Source organism: Festucalex cinctus, chromosome 16 (assembly GCF_051991245.1).
Source record: "Festucalex cinctus isolate MCC-2025b chromosome 16, RoL_Fcin_1.0, whole genome shotgun sequence".
Classification (NCBI taxonomy): Eukaryota; Metazoa; Chordata; class Actinopteri; order Syngnathiformes; family Syngnathidae; genus Festucalex; species Festucalex cinctus.
Genome location: NC_135426.1, coordinates 19,512,735 through 19,540,052, shown reverse-complemented (window position 1 = coordinate 19,540,052; position 27,318 = coordinate 19,512,735). Strand labels below are relative to the sequence as shown.

The following is a 27,318-nucleotide window of genomic DNA, read 5'->3' as shown; positions in this document are numbered from 1 at the left end:
CACCCAAAAAAATGTATGTAGGTGTTTTGTTTTGTTTTTAATAAAGAAAATATAATACAGTACCTTGTAAAAAACAACAAGAATTCAATTTTTTTTTTTTTTTTATGGTGTGCCTGCCTTAGCCACCTGGAGACAGTCTGATGAAGTCATGCAGACAAACAGACGAGTCAAAATGACTTTCAGTGACTCACTAAGTTGCAATATTAATTCTTTACAGAAGGACAAAAATGTATGCATGTAAGTGTTGTGATATCATCTGTTTACATGTGTTCAAATATCACTTGATTAACGGGTAAAAAGAACGTTAAAGCTATTAGCCCATCAATGGAGTTTTCCCATTATTTGCTAACGTTTAGCAAGGACAATTTTAAGGCAACTTTGTTTGGACGTTTTAAATACACATGGATGTCATAACTGTGAGAGGGATCATCTTGAAGTCTTTTTTTTTTCTGCTATTCCAAGTTGTTGCTTAGCATAACAGAATAACAACCACAAAAATTGGCCGACAATTCGTACCTGGAAAAACTCCAAAGTCAGGTCACTTATATCTCAAGCTGCCACTGTTTTCAAAAACATTGCCTTGTTGACGGCAGGAGTCCAAAGAGGAGTGACTTCTGTCGGGTCGTTTACCGCCGCTGCACGTTGCGTGGATAATCACAGCCTGTCAGTTGCCGAGCGCGACATCGCCCTCCAGAACGTCAGAAATCATGAGGCAAAGCTGCGAGAAGGATGGACGGTCATCAGGTTTCTGTGGACAAAGCAAGAGGACTCATCTATGGGTACTTAAAAAAATAAAAATAATAATTACACGTGGGGTGGGTGGGCTGACCTCCTGCCAGCACAGCTGCATGATGTCATAGATTGTCGCTGAGGCAAGTTTGGGCCTATGGAGGCGTTGACCCTTTGTTACCAAGGCAACAACCTCATGGTTGCCACTCTGCTCAAACGGCATGCGGCCTTCAGTGAACACTTCCCACATCAGCACACCTGACGACAGAGTCATCCACATCTGTTCAACGTACAAGAACATTCATGCGAGGCTTAAGGTCTGTTGTGGCGTCTGACCGTAGGACCAGACGTCAGATTTGCTGCTGTATCTGCAGAAGTTGAAGACTTCCGGCGGCGACCACTTCACGGGGAACTTGGAGCCCGACGACGAGGTGTACTGGTCGTCCAAAACGTACCTACAGAAGGGAACACCTGCCGACGCTGCTTCATCACTCTGTGGGCGGCGAGGCTCACCTGGCCATGCCGAAGTCGGACACCTTGACCACCAGGGCGTCATTCACCAGGCAGTTCCTGGCCCCCAGATCTCGGTGGATGAAGCTGCTGCTCTCCAAGTGCTGCATGCCCTCGCACACGTCCAGGCAGACGCTCAGCAGCGAGGCGGCGCTGAAGCCGCCCCGCCGGCTGCGCAGGAAGTCCAGCAGGCAGCCGTGCTCCATGAACTCGGTGACGATGTAGATGGGCCGCTGCTGGCTGCACACGCCGTACAGCTGCACCAGCTTGGGATGAGACAACTTCCTGGATGGGGCGACAGAGACGCCGGGAAGTATACAATTCCTCCAAGAACTCCTGGTCATGTTTCAGACGTACATCATGACCTTGGCCTCCTCGATGAAGTCCTCTTCAAACATGGCGCCCCGCTTGATGGCCTTGATGGCAACTTTGTGCTGGGCCCTCCACATGCCGAGCCGCACCACCCCGGCCTGACCGCTGCCCAGCTCTTTGATGAAAGTCAGGTCGCTGGGGTTGATCTCCCACTTCTCTGCAAGGGGGGCGAGCCAGATGTCACAATCGCTTCACCTGAACAGCATCCTATATTTAAAGGGGAAGTCAACCCCGCCAATAAAAATTCTTGACGATATTTTTTATTTTAACCAAAGTTGTTTTTACACAAGTAACTAACTGTACTTTTACTCAAATTGAGAATGTAAGTATTTTCCCCCATCTGTTAAGCAGCAAAAGCCAGTAATTTTTATCGATATCAGAAGGCGGCCATTTTGTCACTTGCTGTCGAATGAAAATGACATCACAGTTGCTCAGGTCTCAGATAATAACCAATCACAGCTCAGCTTCAAAAACAGTTGAGCTGTGATTGGTCGTTGCCTGAGCAACTGTGATGTCATCTTCCGTCGACAGCAAGTGGCAAAATGGCCGCCCGCTGAGATGGATCAAAAACGGTTGGATTTTGCTGCATAACTCCTATTCCACAAATGTAACATTAATCAGAATGTCATGTTTAGACTAGTGAGGTCACATATAAGATATTATTGTCGAGAAATGATTAAGGTTGACTTCCACTTAAAAAAAAAAGAAAAAAAAAAAAAAAGTCCCACCGTAGCTGAAGCCGGCTGTGGACGGAGCAGACCTGTCCTGTTTCCCGACAGGATATCTTAATCTGGTAACAAGCCCTGGCGTGATGAGAGTTGTTCTATTATTTTTACAATGCAAGTCATGTATTGTTTGTGACAAAAGGTTTGTAATTGAATCTTTCATAACGGCTATGTGTGCGTGTGTGAGCCGCACCTGCCGCGTTGTGTTGATGATACGTGACGAGCTCGGCGATGAATGGGAACACGTGCTTGCCCGCGAGGTAAAACTGTTTGGGCGAACCTTTGGTCTCTCTGATGCGGTAATGTTTAATGGCGCCGCCTCCTTTCCTGCGGACCGACATGACAAATATGACACCCGCTGTCATCCGCCAGGTCAACAGGCGCATGTGTGTGGCGCTCACCCTGCCAAGGATTTGGTGTAGAGCGACACCGTGTAAGTACCCCGAGTGCTGGACTCTCTGACAATGAATGCGCCTTCTTTGTCCTGTAGGGGGCGACACAGACACAGATAAAACAGGAGAAACCCCTTTTAATGGGGTTAAATTTCCCTTTAAACCAGGGTTGTCAAACTCATATTAGCTCAGGGGCCGCATGGAGGTAAATATATTACCTAGTGGGCCGGATCGATAAAATAAAATAATGGTATATAAATTTTGCCATTAATTATACGCGGATTTTCGCTATTTATGGGCTAGCCCTAAATTACGGAGGTCAACTGTAATCATACTGTTCCAAAAAATAACATGAATGCAAATGTAACGCGGCAACACTTTGCCTGTATGTGTTCTGGACGTGTTAAATCTACCCGTTTTGCATATATATTGTTCCCAGAATGCATTGTGTGGCGCAGTTAACGCCTTCACTCGCCATTTTCACTGAAGCAACCCCCTTTGCTCCCGGCTGTTTTCCTGGATTTTGACAGATTTTTGCAAGGCCAATAAAATATTGTGTTCTATTGTTATAAAAATATGGAACCTACCAAAAGAAAGATTAGCATCTCTTATTTCATCAGGAGGAAAAAAAAAAAAAAAGTACAATTCTATCTGTTTCTGTTTTGCAGCAATTAGCATTAGAATATAGCTAAGTTTTATCATGATTCACAAATCTGTTGAAAACTGTGGGGGAAACAGGGCCCTGGTTGATCTCTTATACTCTGCTGCCACCTGCTGGTCGTTTTTGTAATAATTACCATTGCTTCAACAGTTCTCTTAAGTTCAGAGGCTGCATCAAAGCCTTTTCTGTATGCTCTATCATGAAAACAAAACAAAAAAATATATATGTCTTTGGAACACTTAATATTTAAAATAGAACGTATTTATACGTTTTTGGGAGCAAATGAGTTAATATTATAAGGATGTTAATCCTTGTCATATCTACAGTGTTACCAGTAATTAATTTATTTATCATGTTTATGTCGATCTATGATTTTAAATAAATGAATGAATAAATAAATAAACAAACCGTAACTTTAAGTTGTATGTAAAATAATGACATCCAGGACAATTCCTCGTACAAGTTGCATTGCTCATCTGAGGACTGCTTGTGAAATTATAAATTTATATGTTTTGATTGTGGCCAGCTGATGAATTGGTCCGACATAACAAATGATTTTTTACTTTACAAAATCATCTCGCGGGCTGGGCGAAACCCCATTGTGGGCCTGATCCGGCCCGCGGGCCGTATGTTTGACACCTCTGCTTTAAACAGAAGCTGTCATAACAATCTTTGAAAATGACTCAAAAAAGGATCCCCTGAAGTCCTCACCTCTTTCCGCAGTAGCTCCTCGGCCTTGTTCCTGTTGACATGTTTGCTGTACCAGCTTGCACCCGTGACAGAGACACACATGCACAACAACACGCACGCACATTCATCTGGAAGCTTTCAAACCCGTCAGCCGTCGAACAATTAAAACTCACGCAAACTGCGCCAGGTTGCCGGATTTCTTCTCCGTGACGTAGTTACTCGGGATGTAGCCTTCCTCCCTGGAGGAAGAGGAACGGGAGTGTGCGCGGATGACGATGATGGTGTCACTTGCGCGTGACAAGGTGTTCCCAAACGTACCCGTCCTGGTTGCGCGCTTTGTACCAGTTGACGTCGCAACGCTCCACGATGACGTATTCGTCGCCTTTGACGAGCATGAGGTCGTGCGGCTCGCTGCCCGCAAAGTCGTAAAGCGCCACCACCGTGTCCTCGGCGCAGTCGCGCGCCTCGGGAGAGGGCGGCCGCGGGTGCTGGAGGAGGGAGGACCAAAAATGACAAAATAAAAATAAATAAATAAAAGTGAAAACTAAAAATATAATTACAAAAATTAAATAAAAAAATATATAAATAGACATAATTTATTTTTTAGTCACATTTTTTTCACTTTTATTTACAGTCAAACCTCGGTTTTCGAATGCTTCTGTTCTCAACCAAATCGGTTTACAACCAGAAAATTCGAGAATTTTACGTCTCAGAACTTGTCCAAAAACTGAAAAAAGCCGAGCGTACCTGAACGCGACTCACTCGGGAGCCGAGCTAACTCGAATGCTTCCTCCATCGCACATTCGTGTTCAAAGTTCGTTTGGAGCAGACCTGTTCATTGTTATTTACGCAAATCTTTTTTTTAGCTTTGCATCGTGTATTAGCCCCTAATCATGGGTCCAAAGAAAGCAAGTGCAAGTGGTAAAGCTGGTGAAGAAAAGAGGAAAGTAGTGCGCAGAACTATTGAATTTAAAAAAAGAAATGTTTGCATTTTGTTTTGTTTTTTCATCATTTTAAATAGGATATCTAAATAAAATAGTGTCTATTTCTATCCTTTTCTGTTTATGGTAAACAGTATATAGTGCAGTTTATGGTGTAAAATAGTAAAAAAAAATAAAAATAAAAAATAAAAACTTGGAAAAAGTTTTTTTTTAAGACTTGGAACGGATTAAAATTATTTACATTAATTATAATGGGAAAAATTGTTTCGGATTTCGAACAAATCGCTTTCAGAACAGCCTTCTGGAACGGATTATGTTCGAAAACCGAGGTTTGACTGTATTTATTTTGGCAGTTTTGGTCCTCCATAGTAGAAGAGAGTATGCATGAGTGAAAGTTAGCAGGCGGTCACCCGCCCATATGCGCCGTCCTCAGCTGGAATCGGGGGTAGCGGTTTCCTGGAAGCTACGAAAGAGGAACAGAAAGCGGAAGATGAGCAACCGACTGAATGATATTGTACTGTTTGCGCAACCCTTTGGATTGAGGGAACGGTGGCCGCTCACCATTTCCAAACAGGTTGTACTCCTCACAGCCGGGGGCCTGCTTCTCCACCTGACGGCAGCACAGCCACTCGCCTTCCCACCAGAACTGCGGGTGGAACTTGGTCAGGATCTCCTGGTTGTCTCGGATCTCTGAACGCACGCACGCGCATGACTGTCATCACAGTTTGCGTTGAATACTGAGAAGAAAAAAAGAACGGGACTAACCCTCTTTGATTCGCTGGACCCAGGCACTCCTGCTGTCGTGGCTCGGCGTGAACACGTACAGTGTGTTAGTGTTGTGCACCACCTGTAGAATTGTTTTCAAACATTCACACCGGAGGTGGGTAGTAACACGTTACATTTGCGCCCTTACAAATGCGCTTATTACTTTCCTTTCCTGATATAGCTAAGTAGCAAAATTAGTGAATTATTTTTCTCACCTTACAGCACTCTACTCTTTAGCACAATTTTTGGCTACTCCACCCACCCCTGATTAGTACTAATGACAGGCTGGGAGGTTGACCAAGGATCACAAGTGAAGTAGTTGGCTAATAAGATAATTATGTGTGGAGGCTACAAATAAAAAAAGATATTGATCTCATAAAAAAAAACATGACAGCCAGGGTTTTTCCTGTGTTCAAAATTCAGAGGCGGCCACCTCCACCTAATTTGCTCCCCACCTCCAGCCTGAGCCACTGATCGCTCAACACAGTGCTCCAGCTGTGTTGATTGAGCTCGGCAGGAACACATTTAAACTGTAGTTGCAATGTTGCGCCAGTATGGAGGCGCTATATTAACAGCAGTGCACCGGAAAGACCTAAAGCAACAACCGAAGAAGAAACAGCTTTCTTTCTTTCTTTCTCTTTTTTTTTTTTTTTTTTTTTTTTTTTTTTATAAATACTTTAATGTTCCGAAGAAGAAACAGATCATGGAGCAACTGTTGTGCACGCCCATTTCCTGGTTGTAAGGCAGAGGTGGCCAGCCATCGCCAAAGTCATAAAAACACAGTCTATACAATAAACATGATAGTGCTTTATAACAACGCTGAACTACATTCACAATTTAATATGTACTAGAAGATGAATTTTTACTGATTGTAGTTAAAAATGGCAAAAAAAAATTAATAGCAACTTTGTATTCATATAATTTCCAGTCCCTGATTGTAAAATGGCTGCAGGAGGGCGGGCCATTATGGTATCAGTAACGGCTGTGCGTACCGATACCTTAAGATTGGTAGTCGCCCAACATAGTCAGGCTGTCTGAATTTGAGCCAGGAAAAACCCTGATAGCCATAATGAGCTTGTACTATGTAAAATAAACATAGCTTGTGTAAGCGCCTTTTTTATGCTGCAGTTTTTATTATTTTGATGATAATGTTGTAGAATTTGAATTAAGTAGTAAAATCCTGCCATTTTCATCCATCTCAGAAGGTGGCCATTTTGCCACTTGCTGTCGACTGAAAATGACATCAAAGTTGCTCAGGGCTCAAGTAACAACCAATCATGGCTCAACTTGCAAATGTCACATGACCAAACCTAAAAAACAGGTGAGGCATGATTGGTCGTTACTTGAACCGTTCCTTAGGCAACGTGATGTCATTTTCAGTCGACAGCGAATTGCAAAATGGCCGCCCCCTGATAGTGATAAAATTGGGGGACTTTGCTTCTTAACTTCTCCTTTTACTCTGCAGAAATAAAAAAGTAAATAAAAGACTTTCAGCACATTAATTTTGCAGTGTGTTGTATGTAGAATTTTGAGACAAAAATTAATTCAATCAATTTCAGAAACGGTTTGGAATGTGAAAAAAATAAGTGTGGTGAATACTTGGATCCACCGTTAACTAATGGCGAACTATAAACGGGCACTTGTTTTTACATTTTTTTATGATGTTTAGAGAGTGTTGTTGGTAACAGTTAAAAAGATCTGCATTGTCATAAATGAGCTCTCACCTGGAAAGGGTATTTGTTCTGGCAGGGGTTGAGCCCGCACTCATCTTTGACCACTTCCACACATCGGATGCGACTCAGCTCGATGGAGCCTCTCTGGAACTTTTTCTGTGGACATAAAGAACACAACTTCCTCGTTGTGCTTCCTGTGCGCGTTCGTGTGTTGCCAAAAGAGCGTTACCTCCGCCCTGCCCTCATAGTAGCTGAGGCTGTTCTTGGTCAAGACAAACAGCCTCTCCTTGTAGTTGAGGGGAGACATCCTCCTCTTCTGCTGCGATCGCTTGATCAGCTTCTCCTCCAACAGCGGCTCGCCACTCATCTTGAGCTCGACTCAGATGTCACCTCATGGCCGATGCAGGACAATTGACTCGACCTGGGCTGCAGGGACAACCATGAGGTTGTCAAAACATGGGTTAATCCAGCACAGATGTCGGCAATTAAGAACGGCCCGTGGGCCACATTGCGCTCATTTGCAGTCTCTGACTGGCTCTCGCAAAGTTTTTCACTGTCAGTGTTGAACTTCAATGGCTTTTTTTTTCTTTTCCCCTTCCTACAATCGTCTGTGAACTTCTGCACCCTTTGGAAAATTAATTACTCAGTCACCACTGGTCTGACAAATAGCTTGAAGCTAGCACAAACTGATGTGACATCACAACCCACATCCAAACACTTTCTACAAATGACCAAGTCAATAAACTCATATTTTAACATACATACACACAATAGTAAACGTTAGGGAATTCAAGAAAATTAACAGCAAAGTCTGACATTTGCTGTTGGGTAGCTGGCAGAAGATGAAACATAATTTCACTTTTAAATGTGACTTGAAGGACCGCTCACCATGAATTGGGCCATCTCAAACACAGACGAAAAAAAAACAAAAAGATGAAGTACATTTAACACCACCAAGATTTCACCAGATGGCGCCAAAGTAATACTACTTTATTGGTTTGCCCTGAGCACAAAAACACCAACTAGACGAGTTTTCGGCAAATAACTAAGGATTGCACACAATGTTTGATCCATCAAAGTGCTTTGATTTTGTAAAACAAGCACAGCTTAAAATGATGCATTTGTTCTTAAAGGCTAATTAGCATGGTTAGCAGCTAGCTGATGTCAGCATCTCTCGACTGAACAACAAGAATTTGACTATTTTATATGGTGAACGTTCCTTTTGTTTAATAATAATAAAAAAAATAAAAAAAATAAAAGAAATGGCGACTGATTTAATCTTTTGGCTTTCAGCATTATTACAAAACAAAAGCAATTATGTCAGTGACTTAAACTGCATCCCTGAGAGCGACTGCTATTGCTCAGCTGCTCATAAGTTAAATACTTCATTGAAGGAATATTTGACACTGGAAAATATTTGCACATAAATAGTCTTGTCTTCAGTATACACAAGATAAACATTTCCCTTGGTCGTGCCCCACTGCGGGACCGAGGAAATGAAAGATGGAGATGAACTGACAAATTCAATCACACCATATACTAGATTTTGTTCTTGAATCTGCCCATGCATCCAAATACATGATAAATGACTTACATTGGGCACCACATGGGTGTCACGGCTATCTTGTGCTGGATTTTCTTCTTTTTTTCCACGCTGTTTCTTAAACCAAGAGTAGCTTGAAAGCTGATGAAACTGCTCCCCAAAAATGACGTGATGTCACATGTCATTTGCAACTTTCACTTCTCCTTTTGAAGCATGTGTTCGACACAAGCATGCATCGGTCCAAGTCAACTTCCTGCCGAAGACAGACTCTGAACGCAAAGCAGGTGAGCAAATGTTCAACTCAAATCAATGATTAATTCACAGACTCACATATGATAATCACTACGTTAGCCACCATGAGTAACACAAGAAAAACACTGACAGGAAAACAGCAGACATTTTATTTTTAACTCAGCATACAATGACAACAAAAAATACGCACAAGCAGCAATTCTTTGCACAGAGCCTATTGGCCCATCTGGGCCATGAGACTCTCCATCTCGGGTCGCGCCTTGAAGCGGGCCAGGAAGTCGGCCTCTGTGTGCTTGGGGCAAAATAAGACAAATTGAAACGCAATATATTTGCGGGCGAGGAAGCCGTCCACGAAAGCCAACTCACCTCCGTCACCGACAGTTCGAGCCCCTCCGGCTGGTTCTTCACTAGGACGTCCATCAAGACAGGGCACAGAGTGGCCTTCAGGCTGCTCAACTGTGTGTGTAGCATTTACTGAGTCAGAGTAGTGGTGCGATTTTATTTTTTGTTTAAATTTGTGTAAGCATGATTATATTTTACAATGCTGCCCCCCAGTGGTTAAGGTTTGCACAACAGAAAGAGCAGCGAGCTGAAAACATTCAAACAAAACCATGTGACATTTTTTCAGCACTCTGATTGGCTGAAATGAGCACGCTGTATTGTCACGTGTACAGAGATGAATTTGTTGCACGCACGTGTAGATGTTTTTTTTTTTTTAAACCACAGTGCTATGAAAACGTACCACTTAGAAAATATCTGTGCACGTGTTACCTGAATGACACGTTTATGCGTCTTCAGAAGCGAGTCGACGTACATCTTGGTGCCACTCTCCTGTATCAGCATCACCTCAGTGCTTTGAGTAGGCAGCGCAAAGCTGAACGGGAACCACAACAACGTACACCAGATTTCACGTCGACGGCTTTTGAACGTTTAAAAGATTTTTTTTCCTAGCGTCACCTCTCTGCCACGCTGACGCCAAGCTGGTTGCACAGGTTGTGGGTATACTGAGCGTAGTGCTCCACCGTTGTCATGTCGTAGCCTGAAATGTGTACGTTGAGGGTCCCGTACGCCGTGTTTGTGGCAGGTGTGATACTCTGCATCTGATGCTGGTCTTTCTTTTTATTTGGCTGATTGAACATGAAGATGCATTATGTCTTGTCTGTGATGCTGGAATCTTGTTCATGTTTCTGGCTGCCACTCACCGCTTCTCTGGATAAGAGATGCCGCCACCTCCCGATGCCGGCGGTCGGAGAGCCTCTGTACTGCCTTTCTTGAGTTTGAGCCATGCCTCCTGAACGCCACACATCAACATCTTGTGTCAAAACCGTGCACGGTTACAGTACCGCACATTTCTCGTGTGCTTACCCCACAATGGAAGTCGGGAGCATGCTGGAGTCCTAAGACAAAAAGGAGGAGTCAACATAAAAGGACATTTGACTGATGAGAGTAATGTGGTGTACTTGCCTGCAGAGTAACAGCGCTTGCCTTTGCACCTGCTAATTTAAACAAAACATTAGCAGTCTTACCTGGTCCTTTAAATGACTATGCAGTTTAAAAAAGAATGGGTTTGCAAAGCTTTGTCTCAGACACTGTACTTGTACTGTATGGATCAACCTTAATTCAGATCAGCGTCGCGAATTAAGGACACCAACCACATTGAAGGAAGCATAAGTTGATGACTATTTAAAACAAGTCAAGTACTATATATACATACCTTTCGCAATACATAATTCATAGTTGTACTGTTCAGCAACACAACGATGACTCCCACTAAATTGTTAACCAGGAGAGCTTGTCATGGAGGGAGATCTAACCGGAAGGTGGTACGTTGTCGTTGTGTGTCCGTGTATGTAGAGGACAAAATGTGTGTTCCTGCTTTACTGTGTTTTCCCCCATTGAACTTTCTCTTTTAACACGAAAACAATGAAAGTAAACCAGAATAAAATCTTGAAAGCACGATAACACAAGTTATATTTAAAAATTGCAAAATTCTAAATAACCGTAGCATGTGCTAACCGGAAGTTGGTACGTCGCTTTTGTGTCTCCGTGTTTAGACATTTTTTTTTTTTTTTTAACATTTTGAAGCCGCAATACTATCATGCCCAAGAAGCGTTTCTATGCATTTACAGTATCGAAATTGGAGAAAATTTGAGACAGTACAGGTATGTAATGGGCTATCAGCTATCCAGTAAATATATACAGATCAGTAGACTACACAAACTTTCATTTCCAAAAATACTTTATTAACAACTTGGTCAGAAGAATCACATGTATCAACATTTTGAAATCCAACATTCAACAGTACGCCCGACATAGCGTAGCACCTCATTAAATTATTAAAAGTGCAAACTCTCTGGGCTTCAGTAACATTCTCAATTTGGATTAAGAAAAACACAATGCAATCCTAAGTGCAATATAAGCTTTTGTATGTGTATATATATATATATATATATATATATATATATATATATATATATATATATATATATATATATATATATATATATATATATATTTATTTATTTATATATATATATATATATATATATATATTTATTTATTTCACTCTTAGTCTTTGGCTCAGATGCATGAAGGTATTAATGCATTGCAACAGAGATTATGCTGACCTGAGCTGACTTGAGGAAAATACCCTGTAAAATGGTAGAAAGGGGGGAAAAAAAATAAGTAAAAATCACAGACCATATTCAAGTTACATCCTTAGGTTCTACATTCAGCTATGTCTAATCCTCCTCAACATCGTCATAGCCCTCTTCCTGATCTTCATCTTCCTCTTCTCTTAATTGCCCCTCTTCTACATCTTCCTCCTCTTCGGTGATGTAAGATTCATCATCTATGTCGCTCAGTTCAACGACTTCATGCTCCTGCGCTTCCTCCTCATCATCATCATCTTCTTCTTCCTCCTCCTCCTCCTCTCCACTCATCTCTTCCTCGTTGCCGTCATCAAGGTCATTGCTGTCATCAAGGTCATTGACGTCATCAAGGTCACTTCCGTCATCAAGGTCAAAGTCATCAGCTTCGCTAGCGTCTTCCATCTCGCTGGCCATGTTCTCGTTCTCGTCGCTCTCCTCCCAGATGTCGTCGTGTCGACCTGATGGGAGGGAATATTTTAGCCACAATTGTTGCCGCTCGGGTCGAGATGGGAGTGGATTGACTGGCTTACATATTGAGTTGATGGTTGCAATGATGCAAGCGGTAAGCTCACTTTTGAGGAACATTTGCATTTCCTTCTCCATCATCAAGCTCAGACGCCTTCGATCCAAGTCCACGCATTCCGGGTGGAACATATCCCTCTTCAGCAGTTTATGACATCTGGAGTGCGGAATCAAAGCTTATCAAAGAAGCCACCTTGATAAAAAATACTGAGAGCGCTCCATCGTCACCAACATTAAGAACATTTGAGATTTTATTCCTAAAAGTATTACTTAATACTGATGAAAGCCACTGAACATTAACACTTCATTTAAATATTTGTTTAAAAAAAAATATTAAATAGTGATCAAAATGTATTGCACAAAATATTTAAAAAAAAACAAAACACTTCAGTAAGTTTATCCATAAACATTCTTAAAAATCTAATCCAAATGTGCTAAAACTTGAGTTGAGTTAACAACTGAACTGGGCTCAGGCAGTGATTCCTTCACATACCACTAGAGGGAGTCCATACCACACTGCAATAGAATTGGAAGCTTACTCTTTTCCTTTGGTCTTGTAGGACTGTTTTGGGGGCACAACATGAAAGTCATGAGAAGCAGAGACGGAAGCGTGCAAACACATCTACTAGAGAAAAGACTCACCTCAATGAAGACGAAGCCGTCACTTTCTCGAACGAGGCTCTCGACGCTGCCGCGCACCTCGCTGACACAAGACAGCTCCTGGCAGATGTGAGTGATGTTCTTCTGGATGGTGGGCCCGCTGGATTCGCAGTGGGTGCGTCCCAACACCATCAGTCGGTTAATCAAGTCCGACATTTTCTCCTCCAGATCCTGGCGCAGCCTGGCCAAGCAGCCATCCAAGTCCTCGATGAATCTCTACGGAAGAGACAGACGGACGGACGGACGGACGGGGGGGAGGGCATGGTCACGGCGAAGGCCCGGATCACGTGACATGACGGAGCTTCCCTCCTCACCTTGTTGTTTTGCTCCATCTCCGTCTGCTTGTTGAGCATCCTCTTGGCCATGGCGTACTTCTTCTGGACCTCGATGAGCTGCTTCTCTAGAACCTTTTGCTAGGGGTGTTAGAAAAAAAATCAATTCGGCAATATATCGCGATACTACAGCACGCAATTCTCAAATCGATTCAATAGGCAGCCGAATCGATTTTTTAACATCCATTTTTGATGGAAAATATTCAACAGAATGTCTTAACTTTCACACCTTAAGCATGGAAGAATGTTATTATATTAATGGAACATTAAGCCTTACTATTTTGTTTCAATGCTGTTCTAACATGAAAAAGGTTACAACCTGTTTGTTAAATACAGTCGCTCACAGTTAGAAGACTGAAGTTTGAGATCAATAAATAATACATTTTCATACAAATCTTACAGTGTACATGTACAAGTTTACTGAATGGTATTTTCTAAATTGAGTAAAAAAAAATCGTAACAATCGACTTGTAAATTCATATCGGGATTAATCGGTACTGAATCGAATCGTGACCTATGAATCGTGATACGGATCGAATCGTCAGGTACGAGGAAATGCACACCCCTAATACCGACAGACCGTGTCATACCTTGATATCAATCATGTTGTTCTCCAAGGTCTTGATTTTGTGTCCCGCATGTTGCCCTTTCATGATGCAAGTGTTGCACGCGCACACTTGGTGATCGAGGCAGTAGAACCTGCATGACAACCGAAATTTAGGCTTTCCGAGGAAACATTGTCAAGTCTGGGCCGAGTGTGCGTCTAATCCAACACATACGTGAAGATCTCATCATGGTCGAGGCACTTTCTCTTCCAGAAGTCCCTGGGTTCGATCAGTTGATGCTTTCGGAAGGCCGACAGCTCCAGATGCGGCTTGATGTGCTGCGGGCACATGGACACCTCGCACTTGAGACACATTTTGACTGCCATGTTGGAGGCGGGCGCACCCGCCTGCGCGGCTCGTCTGTCTTGCGAGTCGCCGGCCTCGCTGGATGTGCCGGCGTCCGACGGCGCCGCTGCGGGAGGGCAGTAGTCACATGGGACGCATTCTTGTTCGTCAGTCGAGACGGATGCCAAACAATCTTTGGCAGCCTGAGCCGACATGCTGCCTGCGGCCGCCGTGAGGCGACGTGGGAAAGCTAAAGCGATGTTGGCCAGTTTGTAGTTCTTCTGGAAGCTCTTGTTGCAACGGTAGCTGTTGCGGCATTCCGGGCAATGGAAGTGGCTCTGATCCGTTAATTGCAGCAGCCGATTGAGGCACATCTTACAAAAGTTGTGGCCGCAAGGAAGCAGGTACGGCTCGCGAAAGACGTCCAAGCACACGGGGCAGGTGAGCTCCTGCAGGATGGACTGGCCCGATGCCATGTTGGCGACGACGCTGAGGAGAGACACAAGTGATGAGCCAGATGGGAGAGCGACCGCAAATTTGACGATCGAATTTGTGGGGGGAACTTTAGTTCTGTAGTCAAAGCTATTTATATTCATTTAAATGTATAATATTAAAGGGCTCATTTAATATTTACTCAATACCCATTTTACAGAGCTTGTGAAATTTAATTAATATTGCTTGCAATCTGCTGCCACGTTTTAACTGAGTAGATGTTTTATTATAGTGAACGACATATTTTCAAAGATGCAAAATTAGAGAGCGTTAATACACATCCATGGTCGGTGTCCTTTTTGTAACTGTTCACAAGTACTCCCGTTTATAATAAACATCAACATACAAACGTCAATCATATTTTATTTATGTAAAAGTTTTATTAGCACAGATTTCTGTGAATAATAATACAAAAAATGGAGTAAAAAGAAATTAGAGATGTGCGGGGGTGAAGCTTTCTGAACCTTTGAGGCTTTCTTTCAAATTGTGCCGAAAAAGATTATTTAACAAACAGGTTGTAATCTGTTTCATGTTAAAACAGCATTGAAAGAAAATATTAACGCATGCAAACAATGAGTTCCTCCACACATTGATCGCTTCACAAGCAAATTGCGTTCCCCTTCATCTGACAATTAGCATAGATTGTAAACATAGAAGGCCAAAACTTCCCTAATGAAAATTAAATCACACTAATAAACTAGCCACCAGCGGGTGCTAGAACTGCACAAATGGAAATCAACCTGACTTTTTTTTTAACAGATCTGTTCCTTTTAAGTATTGTGAACATGACCACGATATTGTGGCAGTTTTAATATCACGATATTGCCCTGTCGTTACATCGCTAATATATATATATATTATGTATCTACGAGGCTTCTTCTTCCTCTCTATTTTAAGTAATCATGTTTCAATCATGCCCCCTCGTGTTCAGGCCGAGTGAGACACCATTAGAAATGTAGTGAATGCTACGAAACGTGTCGGGGCTTCCAGGCTTGTATGATACATTTCAGTGAAATGCCTTGTGTGTACATTTACAAGCAACACGGAACGTGGGAAAGACTGTTTGACAAAACATGCAGTTTACATAGTAAAATGTCACGCATGACAAGTTTCTTCTCGTCTTAAAATGAAAGTTAGGCCAAGGGACAGTTATGTAGAAGTTCAAAGTACAGAACATCAAAGTAAAAAAGCTAGCTATAGGTACGTAGCGACAGGAGTAAAACGGAAATCCTATTAGCGATTTTCTGATTTTGGAAGCTGCCGTGTACACTCACCTTAATGACGGCTCTCGCGACAAAAGCGAAGCTATCTATCCCCGAGGGATCACTGGCAGAGGCCAACAGTCCCGAAGCCGCGGTGCACCTGCCGGGCTAGCGCCCACGGATACAATCCGCCTTTATAACCCCCAACATGTTGTACTATTGTTCCACACAGTGTTTCTTCCTAGAAACTTCCGTTGGTTACACGACAGTGCGGGACTTAATGGACGGAACTAGGACATGAAAAAACCGAAGGGGCAGGTCTCGAGTTGATTAAAGAAGACGCATTCAGGCCACCTCAGACATTCGGCTACCTGCTAAATGCTACTTGCCTCCATCACAGCAACGCTGTCACATTTGAACAAATTCGGTTTTGAAAGAAGTGACATGGCTGTCTGATTAATATTCTAAAACGCCATTTAATATTAAACACATAAACGCGAGTCGTGCGAAGTGAGGACGACAAACGTAAATTAGTTCGTTCAAGACAAGCTTAGAGAGACCTGTGGTCAAAATATTACCTGTGGAATTTGTGTCAACTTTAGAGTAACAAGACGCTCACCTCTGGTTGTTGGTGCTCGCGGGGAGCGTACTGTGAGGTTACAAGGCGCTTGGTGCTCGTGACGTCGCAACACGAGCCCAAGAAGTTTCTTTGTCATAAGTCACTGTGACGTTGGTGACATTCGCTCTATACTGTTGGTCAGTCTGCACGTTTGGATGTTTATACAAATTACCAACCAATCTGAAGTGTTGAAAATGGCTCTTTGATGATGTCATGTTTATGGATGAACAAACACACAATTTTGGGGGTCTCCTGAAAAGTAATGATTTTGGAGGTACAAGATTTCAGCTCGACGCCAGCTATATGTTAATCTTGAACACGTGTTTGGCGTCCATTCCAATTTGCTTCAGATCTTCTTGCTATCGTCAAAGTGGCAAGAGGCAGTATGTACATATATAAAGAAGCAACTTTCTCTGCTCTCATTGGGCTTGCGTGTCAAAGAAGGAAGAAGTCAGTACAAACTAAAGTCATCTTTTTATTTTATTACAAAAAACATGAATTTTTAGAATTAAGTACAACAAACTTCTACTCAGAAAAGAAGACGAAGGAGGCAGACTGTGCGTGTGTCGTTTACAAACCCCATAAAAAAACAAAAAAACAAAACAAAAACACCCCCCAACAAAAGTTGTCGAACGTCCTCGATTGCACTGTGAACGCAACACGAGAGAGGGGCTCATTATAAAAACACTTGCCAGGAGGTATGTTGTGTTTTTATTCGGAGCCAAAAGAAACATCTGCAGTAAAAATGTATTTTATACACACGCGCACACACAATGTAGACGGTTGAGGAATGAAGAGAAAATGAACTTTGCTGGTACGTCACATGACACGATGCGATGTGACGTGGCGGGCGGCCTCTCCCGTCTACGCAGATCGTGTGAGCCAGTCGGGGTGCAGGAGGGCGGTGCGAGGTGGAGCGGTGGGAGGCAGACTTTTAGGACCGCCTCTTCTTCTTGACTGGCGGCAGGCTTGATGAGCGGCTCTTTCTCTTCTTGTTGGACGTGTCCTCGTCCTCGTAGTGACTCTCTTTGTCGGCTGCGTACAACGACGACAGCGGGCTTCACCCTCAGGCCTTGTTCACTCTTACTACTTACTTTTGGGTTTTTTTATATAAAAAAGATTTTGCAACAAACTTAAATTCAAATTAATATTGTTCAATGAAGTTAATAAGCGACGATTGTCCTCGTTGAACTTCAGACTGCTTCACAATAAGGAAACAAGATGGCACGCACCTTTCCTGGCCTCTTCCTCCAGTTCGTCCCAGTCCTTGCCGCTCTCCTCCTCGCTGCCCAGTGATGCACTGTAGTCTGCACGCGACATTGCACAGCTTTATTGGTAGCCGCGCAAGTCTGACGTCGGAAGGGCGTTTGGAGAGACACGCTGCAAACGTACCGGAATTCTCCGTCTCGGAGCTGTAGTCTTCATCGCTGTCTTCCTCCTCCACTTCCGTCTCGTCCGCAGAGGGGTTGAACGTCTCGTCTTCCATCTCGGACTCGGAATCTTGTTCGGCGCCGCTCCCCTGGTGGACAAAACGACACAAATTTGAACCCGAGGCGGCATGTGAAAAGGCACGCGGCGCGGACGAGTGCCGAAAGGACCTCGCTCTCCGGGTCCAGGAAGGACCAGCCTCCTTGCTCGAAGAAGCCTTCGGGGTCATCCACGATGGTCTTCATGATCTTGGTCCAGTTGAGGGACTGGACGCCCTCCGTGTACTTGATGTCGCACGAGCTGCGAAAGAGAAGAAGGTCAATTTAACGGCACGCCGGGTGCCTTTTTTTTGTCAACGGCCATCTTACTTGAGCCACTCCTTGATGGGGTCCAAGGAGTTGACAGGCACGGCGTTGATCATGGTGACCTTTTTATTGTAGTCCTTGTAGACGATGACCACGTCAAAGTTCTTCAGGTGGAACTGCACACGCTCAAAGTGGACCAGCTCCACCTCGTCAAGAGTCACCACAAATGGCGGCTGCGCGCATTAATGATTCATGATCATGTAGGTCTGTGCAATTCATTGACATTCAATCACAATTTCAATTATTACATTCCACAATTACAAAATCAGCATAATCGTAAAAAAAAATTTCCGTAATTGCCGGACTATAAGCCGCGACTTTTTAACAGAACCACCCTGAAAACTAATAAAAACTAACTAAAATGAAAAATTCCAAAACTAGAATAACCCGACTGCCATATAACACATAAATTGGTTTATATACTGTAGCATTTTTCTAAATATGCAAAAGCACAAATAAATAATTTGTACAATTTTTAGGACTAAACACAATTTCTCTTCATAACATTATGTGGCCCTTGCGTCCTGATTTTCTGCATGTGGCCCTCAAATGAAAAGGTTTGGACACCCCTGTTTTAAACTAACAAATTTAATATATTCTGTTTCATCCAAAAGGATCTTGCATATTTATACTGTTTCAAATAATTTTGTTTGCATGCCATGTTGAAAACAGGTGTGCGTGTTTCCCTCACCCATTCCGTAACGTTGACAAGGGAACTGGAAGTGGGTTGCAGCAGGCAGGTACTCCTGTAGGGGGCGCCCTGGAAGCTGCAAACAGATTGGAGGGCAGGTTAGTCAGTCGATTATAATTTCCACAATTCGGTTTCGATTCACAAGAGTTCAGTTCGCTGTTCAGTCCTTGGTAGGAGCCGGCCAGCGAGACTCACCCGAGATCCCTGAAGGGAACCTCGAACTCCAGCTCTTCTCGGGTGAGCGTCTCCACCTTCTCGGTGAAGTTCTTGAAGGCCGACTTGAGCTTGTGCCGCATCTCGCGCTCCATCTGCTCGGCGTAGAGGTCGTCGCGGTCGTGCATGTGCTGGTGCTTGCCCAGGTCCGTGGTGATCTCGCCCACTTCCGTGTAGAACTGCACGTCCGTGTGCCGGCGCTTGCCGAACATGATGGCGTTCTACGAGGGGGGGGGGCAAAGCAGACGACTCTTCAGCCGGACTCGGGAAGAAGGTGGCCGCGTTCTCCGTGAGCACCTGGCGGCACCTTGAGGTGGAAGTGCAGGACGATGATCATCTCGCCCTCGCACGGCTGGAAGATGGCGTGCTTGATGTTGTTGTACAGGATGTCCACTTTATCGCCACGGACGGACGTGAAACGGAAACCTGCCCCAAGGAGACGAGTGAGACGGAAAGGCGGAAGCGAGCCGGCGAGCGACCTCCGACCTTACCGTTGGTGTGTGCCTCCAGCGAGCCCTGCATCCTCTTCTGGGCGATGTTGGGCCGGATGTAGAGGTCTTTGAGTTTGGGGTTGCTGCGATTTAGGTTGATGACCAGCGAGTCCTGCTTGACGATGCCTTCCTTTTCCTTCTCCTCGGCCTCCCGCGTCTTGTAGCGCTTCTGGACCTCCTTGATGATGCGGAAGGCGTTCTGCAGGTTGGTGGATGGCACCGAGGGGTCGCCGGGCGCCTTCAGGTTGGACGCGCGGTACGTGCTAAGACCGCAAGGAAGAAGCGCGGTTGCAGAAATGGTAGTTATTACACAAACGGCCAGCAGGTGGCAGCAGAGCAAAGGAGATCAACCAGGGCCATGTAGAAAACAAGCTAAATTACTTACAATTTTAAATAGATTTGAGAAAAGTGATGAAACTTAGCTCTGTTCTAATGCTAATTGCTGCAAAACGGAAACAGATAGAAACACTTTTTTTTTTTCCTGATGAAAGAAGAGACTTTAATCTCTTTTGATAGGTTTCATGCTTTATATAACTGAGGAGGATGTTAGGAACACTGCCACAAAAAAAATTATAAATGTGTTGACTTCTTTATGGCATACATCACTCCCCCCTTTCAGTACAAAGACGCAAGTCAATTTGAATGGCGACGCACAATTACTACTTTCCTGGCGTCAGCTGCAAAACAACTGAAACGTTTTGTCTGAGGAGACAGGCGTAACATTACCGCTTTTGTCCACATGGCACCGCCATAATCAATGAAACTCAAACTCAATCATAATCAAACTGAAAGTTCCTTTGGGTTGCTTTAATTTGTGTTCCTTAAAATTGTGAAAAGATACAACTGTATCTTGACACCAATTACAATGTTAGGTCAAAACATGTAATCACGACAATAATAATAACAACAACAATAATCCCCAATCTTGTGTGGTGCGATACGTACATTTCTTTAACAAAAGTGGCATCTGGATTGGGGAAGATGTTCCCTTCCTGTCGTCCCAAAGAGCTGCCGGGAACGTAGAAGTTGATCCTCAAGTACGTGTAATCTCCTTCCACAGACATGCTGATGTTCTAAAGAAACGACACAAAGGTCAGCAGCTCAGAAGTGGCGGGAAAGCAGCTCAAGATGGCGTACCTTGATGGTGGCGATGTGAAAGGGCGTGGCGATGCCGAAGATGGGCATGACGACCGTCTCGTATTTCTTGTCGATGAAGATCTTCATTTCCCTGATGTCCTTCTCTCTGGGCATCTGAGACACGTTCTTGTAGGACACGTTGGATTTTCTGGCCCTAAAAGGAGAAAGTTGGGGAAGTTGAGCCCGGTTGTAAAGCTGCTGCTGTTTCTTATCTGCAGCCGACACTCACTTCTGGATCTGCTGCTCGCCTTTCTGCTCCGTCAGTCGCCGCTTGGCCTCCTCGTTCAAACTGTCGGCGAGCTCTTTCTGGTGAGCGCGCCGCTTCTCTTCCGCCGTCATCTCGTTCTGAGTACACACACACACACCCGCGCGTCATTGGGGGGGACCAACACACTCAACGCCGACACACAAAACACACATGCGGTGATAAAATGCTGCACGCCATGAGATCATACAAACACACGGAAAAAAAGAAAAATACAAAAAGAAGACTTGCTTTCATCAGTGAGTGATTTGAAATGAAAACGCTGACTACTTACCTTTCCAAGTAGCTAGTAGACACCAAAAAACACGCACACGCTTAAGTCAGCGGCTCTCACACGTGCGCATCCGGCTTAACGCGCCACCGCGTCAACTCACCCGGGTCCTGTCGGCCAGCAGCGCCGCGCCGCGGGCGCCCTTCCCCAGCAGCTCCTCGGCATCGTCGCCATCCTCCTCCTCGTCTTGCTCGTCATCGTTCTGAGAGAGGTCATGTGGTCAGAAGGTGGCAGCCGCGCACGACTTGAGAAGTCGAGAAGCTACGTTTACCTTGAGAAAGATCCCCACGTTTTTGATCTTCTTCTTGACTGGGGTGAGTACCGTGGCCGCCTCCTCCTGACACCGACACACACACACACACACACACACACACACACGGTTGGAGGTACAACAGTTAACGATGACGACAAAAATGATTTAAGTAATCAGAAAAAAATACTTTGCAATAAACTTTAATGCTAAATGTAATTTCCAAAATTTAGCAGTAATACATTTAAAGGGATACTTCACATATTTAGCCCATTATAGTAATAAAAAGTTCATATTTTGTGTAAAAGTAATTTGATACTTTCACTATTTTTCACACACAATTAGTACCTTTAAAAACACATTTTGGAACTTGCTGTCGACTGAAAAAAAAAAAAAAAAAGTCACATGACCAAACCTAGAACAGGTGAGCTGTGATTGGTTACTTGAGCCCTTGTGATGTCATTTTCAGTCGACAGCAAGTTGCAAAATGTGTTTTTAAAAATGTACTAATTGTACATGAAAAATAATAAAAATATAAAATTTATTATAGGCAAAATATTAATGTTTTGACTGTCAAAAATGGCTAAATGAGTAAAGTATCACAATGTATAACAATGCATAGATTTGTTAAGACCGAGGTCAAGTTGTATTGTACAATTTTAAAAATGTGCAGAATTTACTTCGTTAAACATGATATAGCTTTTAATATGAAAAGAAAAATGCACTGAGATGTCACAGTCTTACAAATGCAATTATGCCATCTAATGGCAGAAAACGCAGTCCTCGAGAGGATTACACACGGCGGACTGCATGCACGTCAGGTCAACTCACCTCGTTGATCTGCACCGTGTCCCCGACAAAGAGGGCATACTTCTTCTGCTCTTCTTTTTTGCCATCTTTATTGGTAAGGTCGGCAAAGCCTAAACTGACACTCAGCACCATGCCTGCCAGGCACATGCACACGTGTCAATAAAAATCAATTAAAAAAAAAAAAGTTATGGTTATGATTGAACATGACATTGCCACCTTTCTTCAGTTTGTACTGATTCTTGGAGTTGAGCACCAAAGAGCCTTCTCTGAACTCGATCCCCATGGCAAACCTGCAATTCATCCACACGTGAGTCGAGCGCGTTACCGCGTGCAATTCTTCACAGGAGCCTACCCGAGGTTTTTGGTCAGCTTGGCAACGAGATCCCCTTTCTCCTTCTTCACGTACTCTAGAACGGTGTTGTAGGCCTCGCAGATTTTCACACCTGGGAAAAGCACGAGTGTCATATCCATGCTGGGGGGAAAAAAAAAAAAAAAAAAAAAAAGAAAAAGTCCCGCATTCCCCCCCACCGCCGAGCTCTCATGAACGCACCGTGCTTGAGCTCCTTCAGCAGCTCCTCCTCCACCTGCAGCAGGAAATTGTAGTTGTCCTGCATCTCCTGCGGGGGGTCCACCATGAGCGTCCGCACCAGGTTGGAGCAGTACGACTTGTAGCGGATGCCCATGGCGCACGTGATGGCGCCAAAGTGCATGTGGTTCTTGTCACTGGAAGGAACCACAGTTGGATCATTCCATTTAACAATATTCTACTTCTTTGCCTTAAAATCAGATTTTGGGCATTATAAGAATTTGAGATTACAGTGTTCCCTCATTTATCTTTCGTGGCCTTTTTTTTTATTTTTTTTTTTTACACAATGTGCTTTTTGGGGGGGGTTTTCCACACGGTGTATGTCCTATTGCTCCACAACATTGTATTCTGGAGATAGATCATATATTATGATTAACTAGTAAAAATAAAAAAAATAAAAAAATCACACCAAAACAAAAAAAAAGAAAAAAAGAAAGAAAAATATACTGTAGTAAGTAAATTTAAAAAAAAAAGGGAAGAAAGAAACAATGGGAAAAAATGATGAATGTAAATTAAAAAAAGAACATGTAGGATGAAAAAAGCATTTACAATATAGTAAAAATCATACCAAAATAAAAAAACATTTAAAAAAATATATATAATTAACGAGAATTTTTTTTTCTTTAATAAACAAAACAACACAGATTTCCATGATCATGGGTAGTTTTTGGAACTCAACACCAGCAATGAACAAGGGAACACTGTATTTATATTTTTTCTGTGTATGTTCATGTTTTTAATCCATAATCAGCCAACATATTAGATCTCGGCTATTTGAAGCCCCCAACAATAAATTATTTAGAAGCAAGCAAACTTAGCAGACGAAACGATCTACCTAACGACGCTGAATTTGAGGCTGTAGTTTCCGCCGCTCTGGATAATGGGAGGGTAACACATCTCCACAGTGGAGGGGTTAACGCCGCCAAGGTACTGCTTCTCCTCAATGGCCTTTTCCACAGACTCGGCCAGTTTACTGTGGCGCACTTTCTGTTGGCGGGAAAACAAACGTGAGGGGGGCGGACGCCGCGTTTGCCGGGGTTGAGGCGTACTCACCTCATCGGCGTCAACAATCTCCATGACTCGCTCCTTAAAAAACTTGGAATACACCTCGCTGGTGATGGCCGCCGCCTTCTTCATCAGGCTGAGCTCGCCGTCCTCCTTGACTGCCATGGTGTACGCCACCACAGCACTGATGTCCACCTGCGGGCAAAGAGGAAGTGGCATCACACTCGCTTGGGTAAATGCTGACCCAGCAAAGAACAAACTCCTCTTGCCTTCTCCAGCCCGTTGGCCGTGAGCGTGTCGTTCCAGCTCTTCATGTATTCGCCGGGAAATTTGTCCTTGCTGAACACGCCCACAGTCTTGCCTTCACGGCTTTCGCGAATTGCTTCGATCATCTTGTCGAAGTTGGGCTTGTTGCTCTCGTTCTGAAAGACACGCCGCAGTCACCTCCGTCACATATCATCCTTCCCGCGAGATCAAATTAGCACATGTCGGCAGATGTCACCTTTTCCCTGGTGAGAAGAGTAATGGGCGGGACGCCGTAGGCGTTTTCGTTGCCCTTGGTTATGGCCACCTGTTTGAGGAAATCCACCTTCTTCTTGCTGGCGAGGAAGAGGATCTTGGTCTCGCAAAAGACCATGATGGTATCCGTCACCTCGTAGCCAAACAGCCAAGTCTGAAGACAGAATAAGAGCCCGAATAACGAGGCCTTGTTATGTACTTGCTTATTCATTCGCCACGTGCTCTCACCTGTATGGCCGTTGATTTGGCATAGACAATTTCTTCGTCCACTCCAACAGACACCACAATGGCATCGACTTTACCAAACTCATCCTCCCCTTTCTGGAAAAAAAAAACCATGAGAAAAAAATAGGACTCAAGGGTTTAAAGAGCCATGTCAATAAATATAGGTAGACTGTTGAAGGCTTTTTTTTTTTAACCCACATTTTCTACAACTGCCGCAAAAAGTTATTTTCGCTGTCTTTCATGCTCCATTTTGGCAGACTCATTTTTGGCAACTCGTCAGGTTGCGGCAACTTTAGCAAGAAATTGCTGTATTTTTTTTACCGCTTTTAAAAGGGTCATGATGAATGTCTCAGGAAAGTGGGAAAGTAGTTCTGTCACTGGAATCGTCTTACAATGTTCTGATAACGCCGTTGTCGTGTTAATCAATTCATCTTTGGAATTTTAAATATCTACACAGTGATGTGCAGCATGTGAGACGCAAGAGAACAAAAGTTGAGCTGCTCTTGCCCTCTTGCACGCTGCCTGTTAGCACTAGTATACAGCGAAATTGTTGCTCGAGTCGTGGCGGATAAAATATCAACGCAGTCGACTGTTTTGAATTTCTTCGTTTAGCGCGTTGCCTGGGTGCAATTTTGGCCACGACGCCGCTCTACTTTGTGGAATATCAAGTGCGTTGGCGCGATGCTGAGCTAGCTAGCGGGCTAGTTAGCTATCGCGCTAGCAGTTAGCTAATGGTGGTTTTGATTTTTGCCGGACTGGCAGCTGCGAGTGCCGCTCCAATTTTTACCTTCCAGTTGCTATACAGTCTCTTAATTCGCCGGTAGTACGCTTCCTTGTCCAGGTTAGCCGCCATGGTGAATCTGGTGCCGCACGCTCCCGCCGCCGCTGCCGCCGGCCTCGCGTTCAGCTCAGCAGGCCGGATGGTGAAGATGATGAAGATGAGATGATGATGATGACGATGATGATGATGATGCGTGTCACAACACACGACGCGCCGTCGTCCTCTTCTCCTTACGCGCACAAAATATGCTGCTGCTACTACAATTGCGTAAAAACTATGGACGCAAGGCAAACGAACGGTTTCGTGTTTCTCTTCCTTTCAAGCACTCGCACCAATAATTGAGACCACCTCCTCAATCCCCTCCCTTTTTCGAGTGTCTAAAAAAAAACCGAAATTACTTCTAGGCTCAAAGGATCATTATTTTTTATTCACCTGCTTTTGGTCGCCTCTTTTAAAAATAAAATTATGGACGTATTGTGATTATTTTCCTGTCCTATTTTGAGTCTCTCGACAGCGCCCCCTGTCGTGTGTTGACTACGCTACCACTTTCCCGCCACGCTAGATTTCCCGCCCGTGTCATCGATGGTCGTGATCTCCCTCAAATCTCGCGACAATAAAGCGGAAAGAAAACACGGAAGTAAAAGTATCGTCGCAATCATGCCAAACTTAATTATCTTCTTAAAAAAAAAATCGTTTTTGAGAAACAACAAAACAGGCTGTAGCTGCTTTTATTTTCTTCATTTGATGTTATTTAAAATTCCCCTGGCTCATTTTTATTAGTATGACTATAATAAACATTACTGGCAACATTTCTTTTCCTAATTCATGTGTTATTTGAAATCCTGCTCGTAATGTCAGCCTTTGTGATGTTCCTTCTGCAGGTATATTTGTGCGTGAGCGCATTATAGTGCGTGTAGACGCGAGGGTGCCCAGGATCAAAAGAAACTCTGCCAAAATTCAAAACACGCAGTTATTACTTGTTACTTGTTTTTTGTTCGGATTATTTATTTATTCTTCTTCATATTATTATTATTATTTGTATTTATTCTCCGCAAACGATTGCGATTTTGGGGACCTAAACATTCACGAAAACTCACCAAACTTTGCAAGATGACTTGACTTGACTCTTCGTGCCCGGCAAAAATTTGATACAGTAATATGACGTTGTCATAACAACGTGACTCTGTAGCGCCCCCTAGCGTAGAAAAATAAAAAGCGATCCCGGCACGTTTGACCTAGAGCAACGAAAATTGGCAGGCACGTCAAATTTTGTGTTTCACATTTCCTTCGCAATGAAAAATTGTGTGCTTAAAAACTCCCAGGTACATGCTCAAAAAAAATCCCAAACTTGCCATGTTTGTTTATAGTCAAGGCCTGAAGATATCTTGATGACAACATTCAGTTAGAAATACAAAGCCACCTAGCCCTTGAGGGAGAAAATAAAATACCCCATATACGGTATTTTGTACAAAATTTGTAAACTCATTGTAAGTATGATAACTATGTCATTTATGAATATTCTTTTACTTTCCACCTCTCAAAACGTTCACTGGCATTAGACCTATCCAAACATATGTACTTTTTATTATTATTATCTGATGTCAAGTTTTGTTCTTTTTTTTATGTGTTTTGAGAGTTTTCACTCACTCTTGCTGCCAAT

The 27,318-nt window shown here is 43.5% G+C and overlaps 4 protein-coding genes across 8 annotated transcripts; all 4 read right to left on the bottom strand.

The window, feature by feature from the left end:
- Positions 1–602: 602 nt before the first annotated feature.
- On the bottom strand, positions 603–9,253 carry tec (tec protein tyrosine kinase). Of its 2 annotated transcripts, none has more exons than XM_077499239.1 (17): positions 9,053–9,253; positions 7,688–7,884; positions 7,510–7,614; positions 5,786–5,867; positions 5,582–5,710; positions 5,431–5,483; positions 4,398–4,567; positions 4,253–4,318; positions 4,101–4,155; positions 2,738–2,820; positions 2,530–2,663; positions 2,340–2,414; positions 1,597–1,768; positions 1,243–1,524; positions 1,066–1,184; positions 830–987; positions 603–748 (listed from the first exon to the last, which is right to left on the bottom strand). In XM_077499239.1, exons 2-17 carry the CDS (start codon positions 7,823–7,825, stop codon positions 665–667), a joined length of 1,905 nt encoding a protein of 634 aa, XP_077355365.1. In that variant the 5' UTR covers positions 7,826–7,884; positions 9,053–9,253; the 3' UTR covers positions 603–664. The 2 variants fall into 2 exon arrangements, with proteins under 2 accessions (XP_077355365.1, XP_077355366.1); XM_077499240.1 differs by lacking the exon at positions 9,053–9,253 and adding an exon at positions 8,347–8,724.
- Positions 9,254–9,386: 133 nt separating this feature from the next.
- mrpl48 (mitochondrial ribosomal protein L48) lies at positions 9,387–11,126 on the bottom strand. Of its 2 annotated transcripts, none has more exons than XM_077499247.1 (8): positions 10,968–11,126; positions 10,718–10,749; positions 10,619–10,650; positions 10,456–10,544; positions 10,211–10,380; positions 10,025–10,127; positions 9,620–9,709; positions 9,387–9,545 (listed from the first exon to the last, which is right to left on the bottom strand). In XM_077499247.1, exons 1-8 carry the CDS (start codon positions 10,986–10,988, stop codon positions 9,468–9,470), a joined length of 615 nt encoding a protein of 204 aa, XP_077355373.1. In that variant the 5' UTR covers positions 10,989–11,126; the 3' UTR covers positions 9,387–9,467. The 2 variants fall into 2 exon arrangements, with proteins under 2 accessions (XP_077355373.1, XP_077355374.1); XM_077499248.1 differs by having other exon boundaries at positions 10,718–10,746; positions 10,968–11,109.
- Positions 11,127–11,771: 645 nt separating this feature from the next.
- On the bottom strand, positions 11,772–16,765 carry LOC144003221 (E3 ubiquitin/ISG15 ligase TRIM25). 3 transcript variants are annotated; one of them, XM_077499243.1, is made up of 8 exons: positions 16,622–16,765; positions 14,198–14,797; positions 14,009–14,117; positions 13,401–13,499; positions 13,069–13,302; positions 12,966–12,988; positions 12,435–12,583; positions 11,772–12,362 (listed from the first exon to the last, which is right to left on the bottom strand). In XM_077499243.1, the coding sequence occupies exons 2-8, from the start codon at positions 14,782–14,784 to the stop codon at positions 11,995–11,997; spliced, it is 1,569 nt and encodes a 522-aa protein (XP_077355369.1). In that variant the 5' UTR covers positions 14,785–14,797; positions 16,622–16,765; the 3' UTR covers positions 11,772–11,994. The 3 variants fall into 3 exon arrangements, with proteins under 3 accessions (XP_077355369.1, XP_077355368.1, XP_077355367.1); XM_077499242.1 differs by having other exon boundaries at positions 16,581–16,725; XM_077499241.1 differs by lacking the exon at positions 16,622–16,765 and adding an exon at positions 16,075–16,552.
- A 318-nt stretch (positions 16,766–17,083) lies between these two features.
- supt16h (SPT16 homolog, facilitates chromatin remodeling subunit) lies at positions 17,084–26,139 on the bottom strand. The gene is made up of 24 exons (XM_077501071.1): positions 25,665–26,139; positions 24,881–24,973; positions 24,636–24,806; positions 24,403–24,555; positions 24,182–24,328; positions 23,964–24,115; positions 23,093–23,265; positions 22,895–22,985; positions 22,759–22,832; positions 22,564–22,676; positions 21,754–21,819; positions 21,586–21,684; positions 21,176–21,291; positions 20,947–21,100; positions 20,755–20,882; positions 19,810–20,072; positions 19,626–19,744; positions 19,301–19,539; positions 19,106–19,181; positions 18,418–18,587; positions 18,220–18,349; positions 18,014–18,140; positions 17,854–17,928; positions 17,084–17,656 (listed from the first exon to the last, which is right to left on the bottom strand). The coding sequence occupies exons 1-24, from the start codon at positions 25,728–25,730 to the stop codon at positions 17,556–17,558; spliced, it is 3,096 nt and encodes a 1,031-aa protein (XP_077357197.1). The 5' UTR covers positions 25,731–26,139; the 3' UTR covers positions 17,084–17,555.
- Positions 26,140–27,318: the final 1,179 nt, after the last annotated feature.

Bases quoted from the DNA above. Each gene is read 5' to 3' on its own strand.
- supt16h (XM_077501071.1), bottom strand. From the start codon at position 25,730: ATGGCGGCTAACCTGGACAAGGAAGCGTACTACCGGCGAATTAAGAGA. The intron at 24,807-24,880 runs GTGAGAGCACGT...TTCTGTCTTCAG, and splicing joins CCAAATCAACGGCCATACAG to ACTTGGCTGTTTGGCTACGA. The intron at 19,745-19,809 runs GTAAGGTCGGAG...TCCTTGGGGCAG, and splicing joins GCTGGAGGCACACACCAACG to GTTTCCGTTTCACGTCCGTC.
- LOC144003221 (XM_077499243.1), bottom strand. From the start codon at position 14,784: ATGGCATCGGGCCAGTCCATCCTGCAGGAGCTCACCTGCCCCGTGTGC. The intron at 13,500-14,008 runs GTATGACACGGT...TAACACCCCTAG, and splicing joins ACAACATGATTGATATCAAG to CAAAAGGTTCTAGAGAAGCA. The intron at 12,363-12,434 runs GTAAGCCAGTCA...CCCTCCCATCAG, and splicing joins TGCAACCATCAACTCAATAT to GTCGACACGACGACATCTGG.
- tec (XM_077499239.1), bottom strand. From the start codon at position 7,825: ATGAGTGGCGAGCCGCTGTTGGAGGAGAAGCTGATCAAGCGATCGCAG. The intron at 5,868-7,509 runs GTGAGAGCTCAT...ACAATTCTACAG, and splicing joins AGAACAAATACCCTTTCCAG to GTGGTGCACAACACTAACAC. The intron at 2,821-4,100 runs GTGAGGACTTCA...CGCCCCCTACAG, and splicing joins AGGAGCTACTGCGGAAAGAG to GACAAAGAAGGCGCATTCAT.
- mrpl48 (XM_077499247.1), bottom strand. From the start codon at position 10,988: ATGAATTATGTATTGCGAAAG. The intron at 10,651-10,717 runs GCAAGTACACCA...TTTTTGTCTTAG, and splicing joins CAAGCGCTGTTACTCTGCAG to GACTCCAGCATGCTCCCGAC. The intron at 9,546-9,619 runs GTGAGTTGGCTT...TTTTGCCCCAAG, and splicing joins TCGAACTGTCGGTGACGGAG to CACACAGAGGCCGACTTCCT.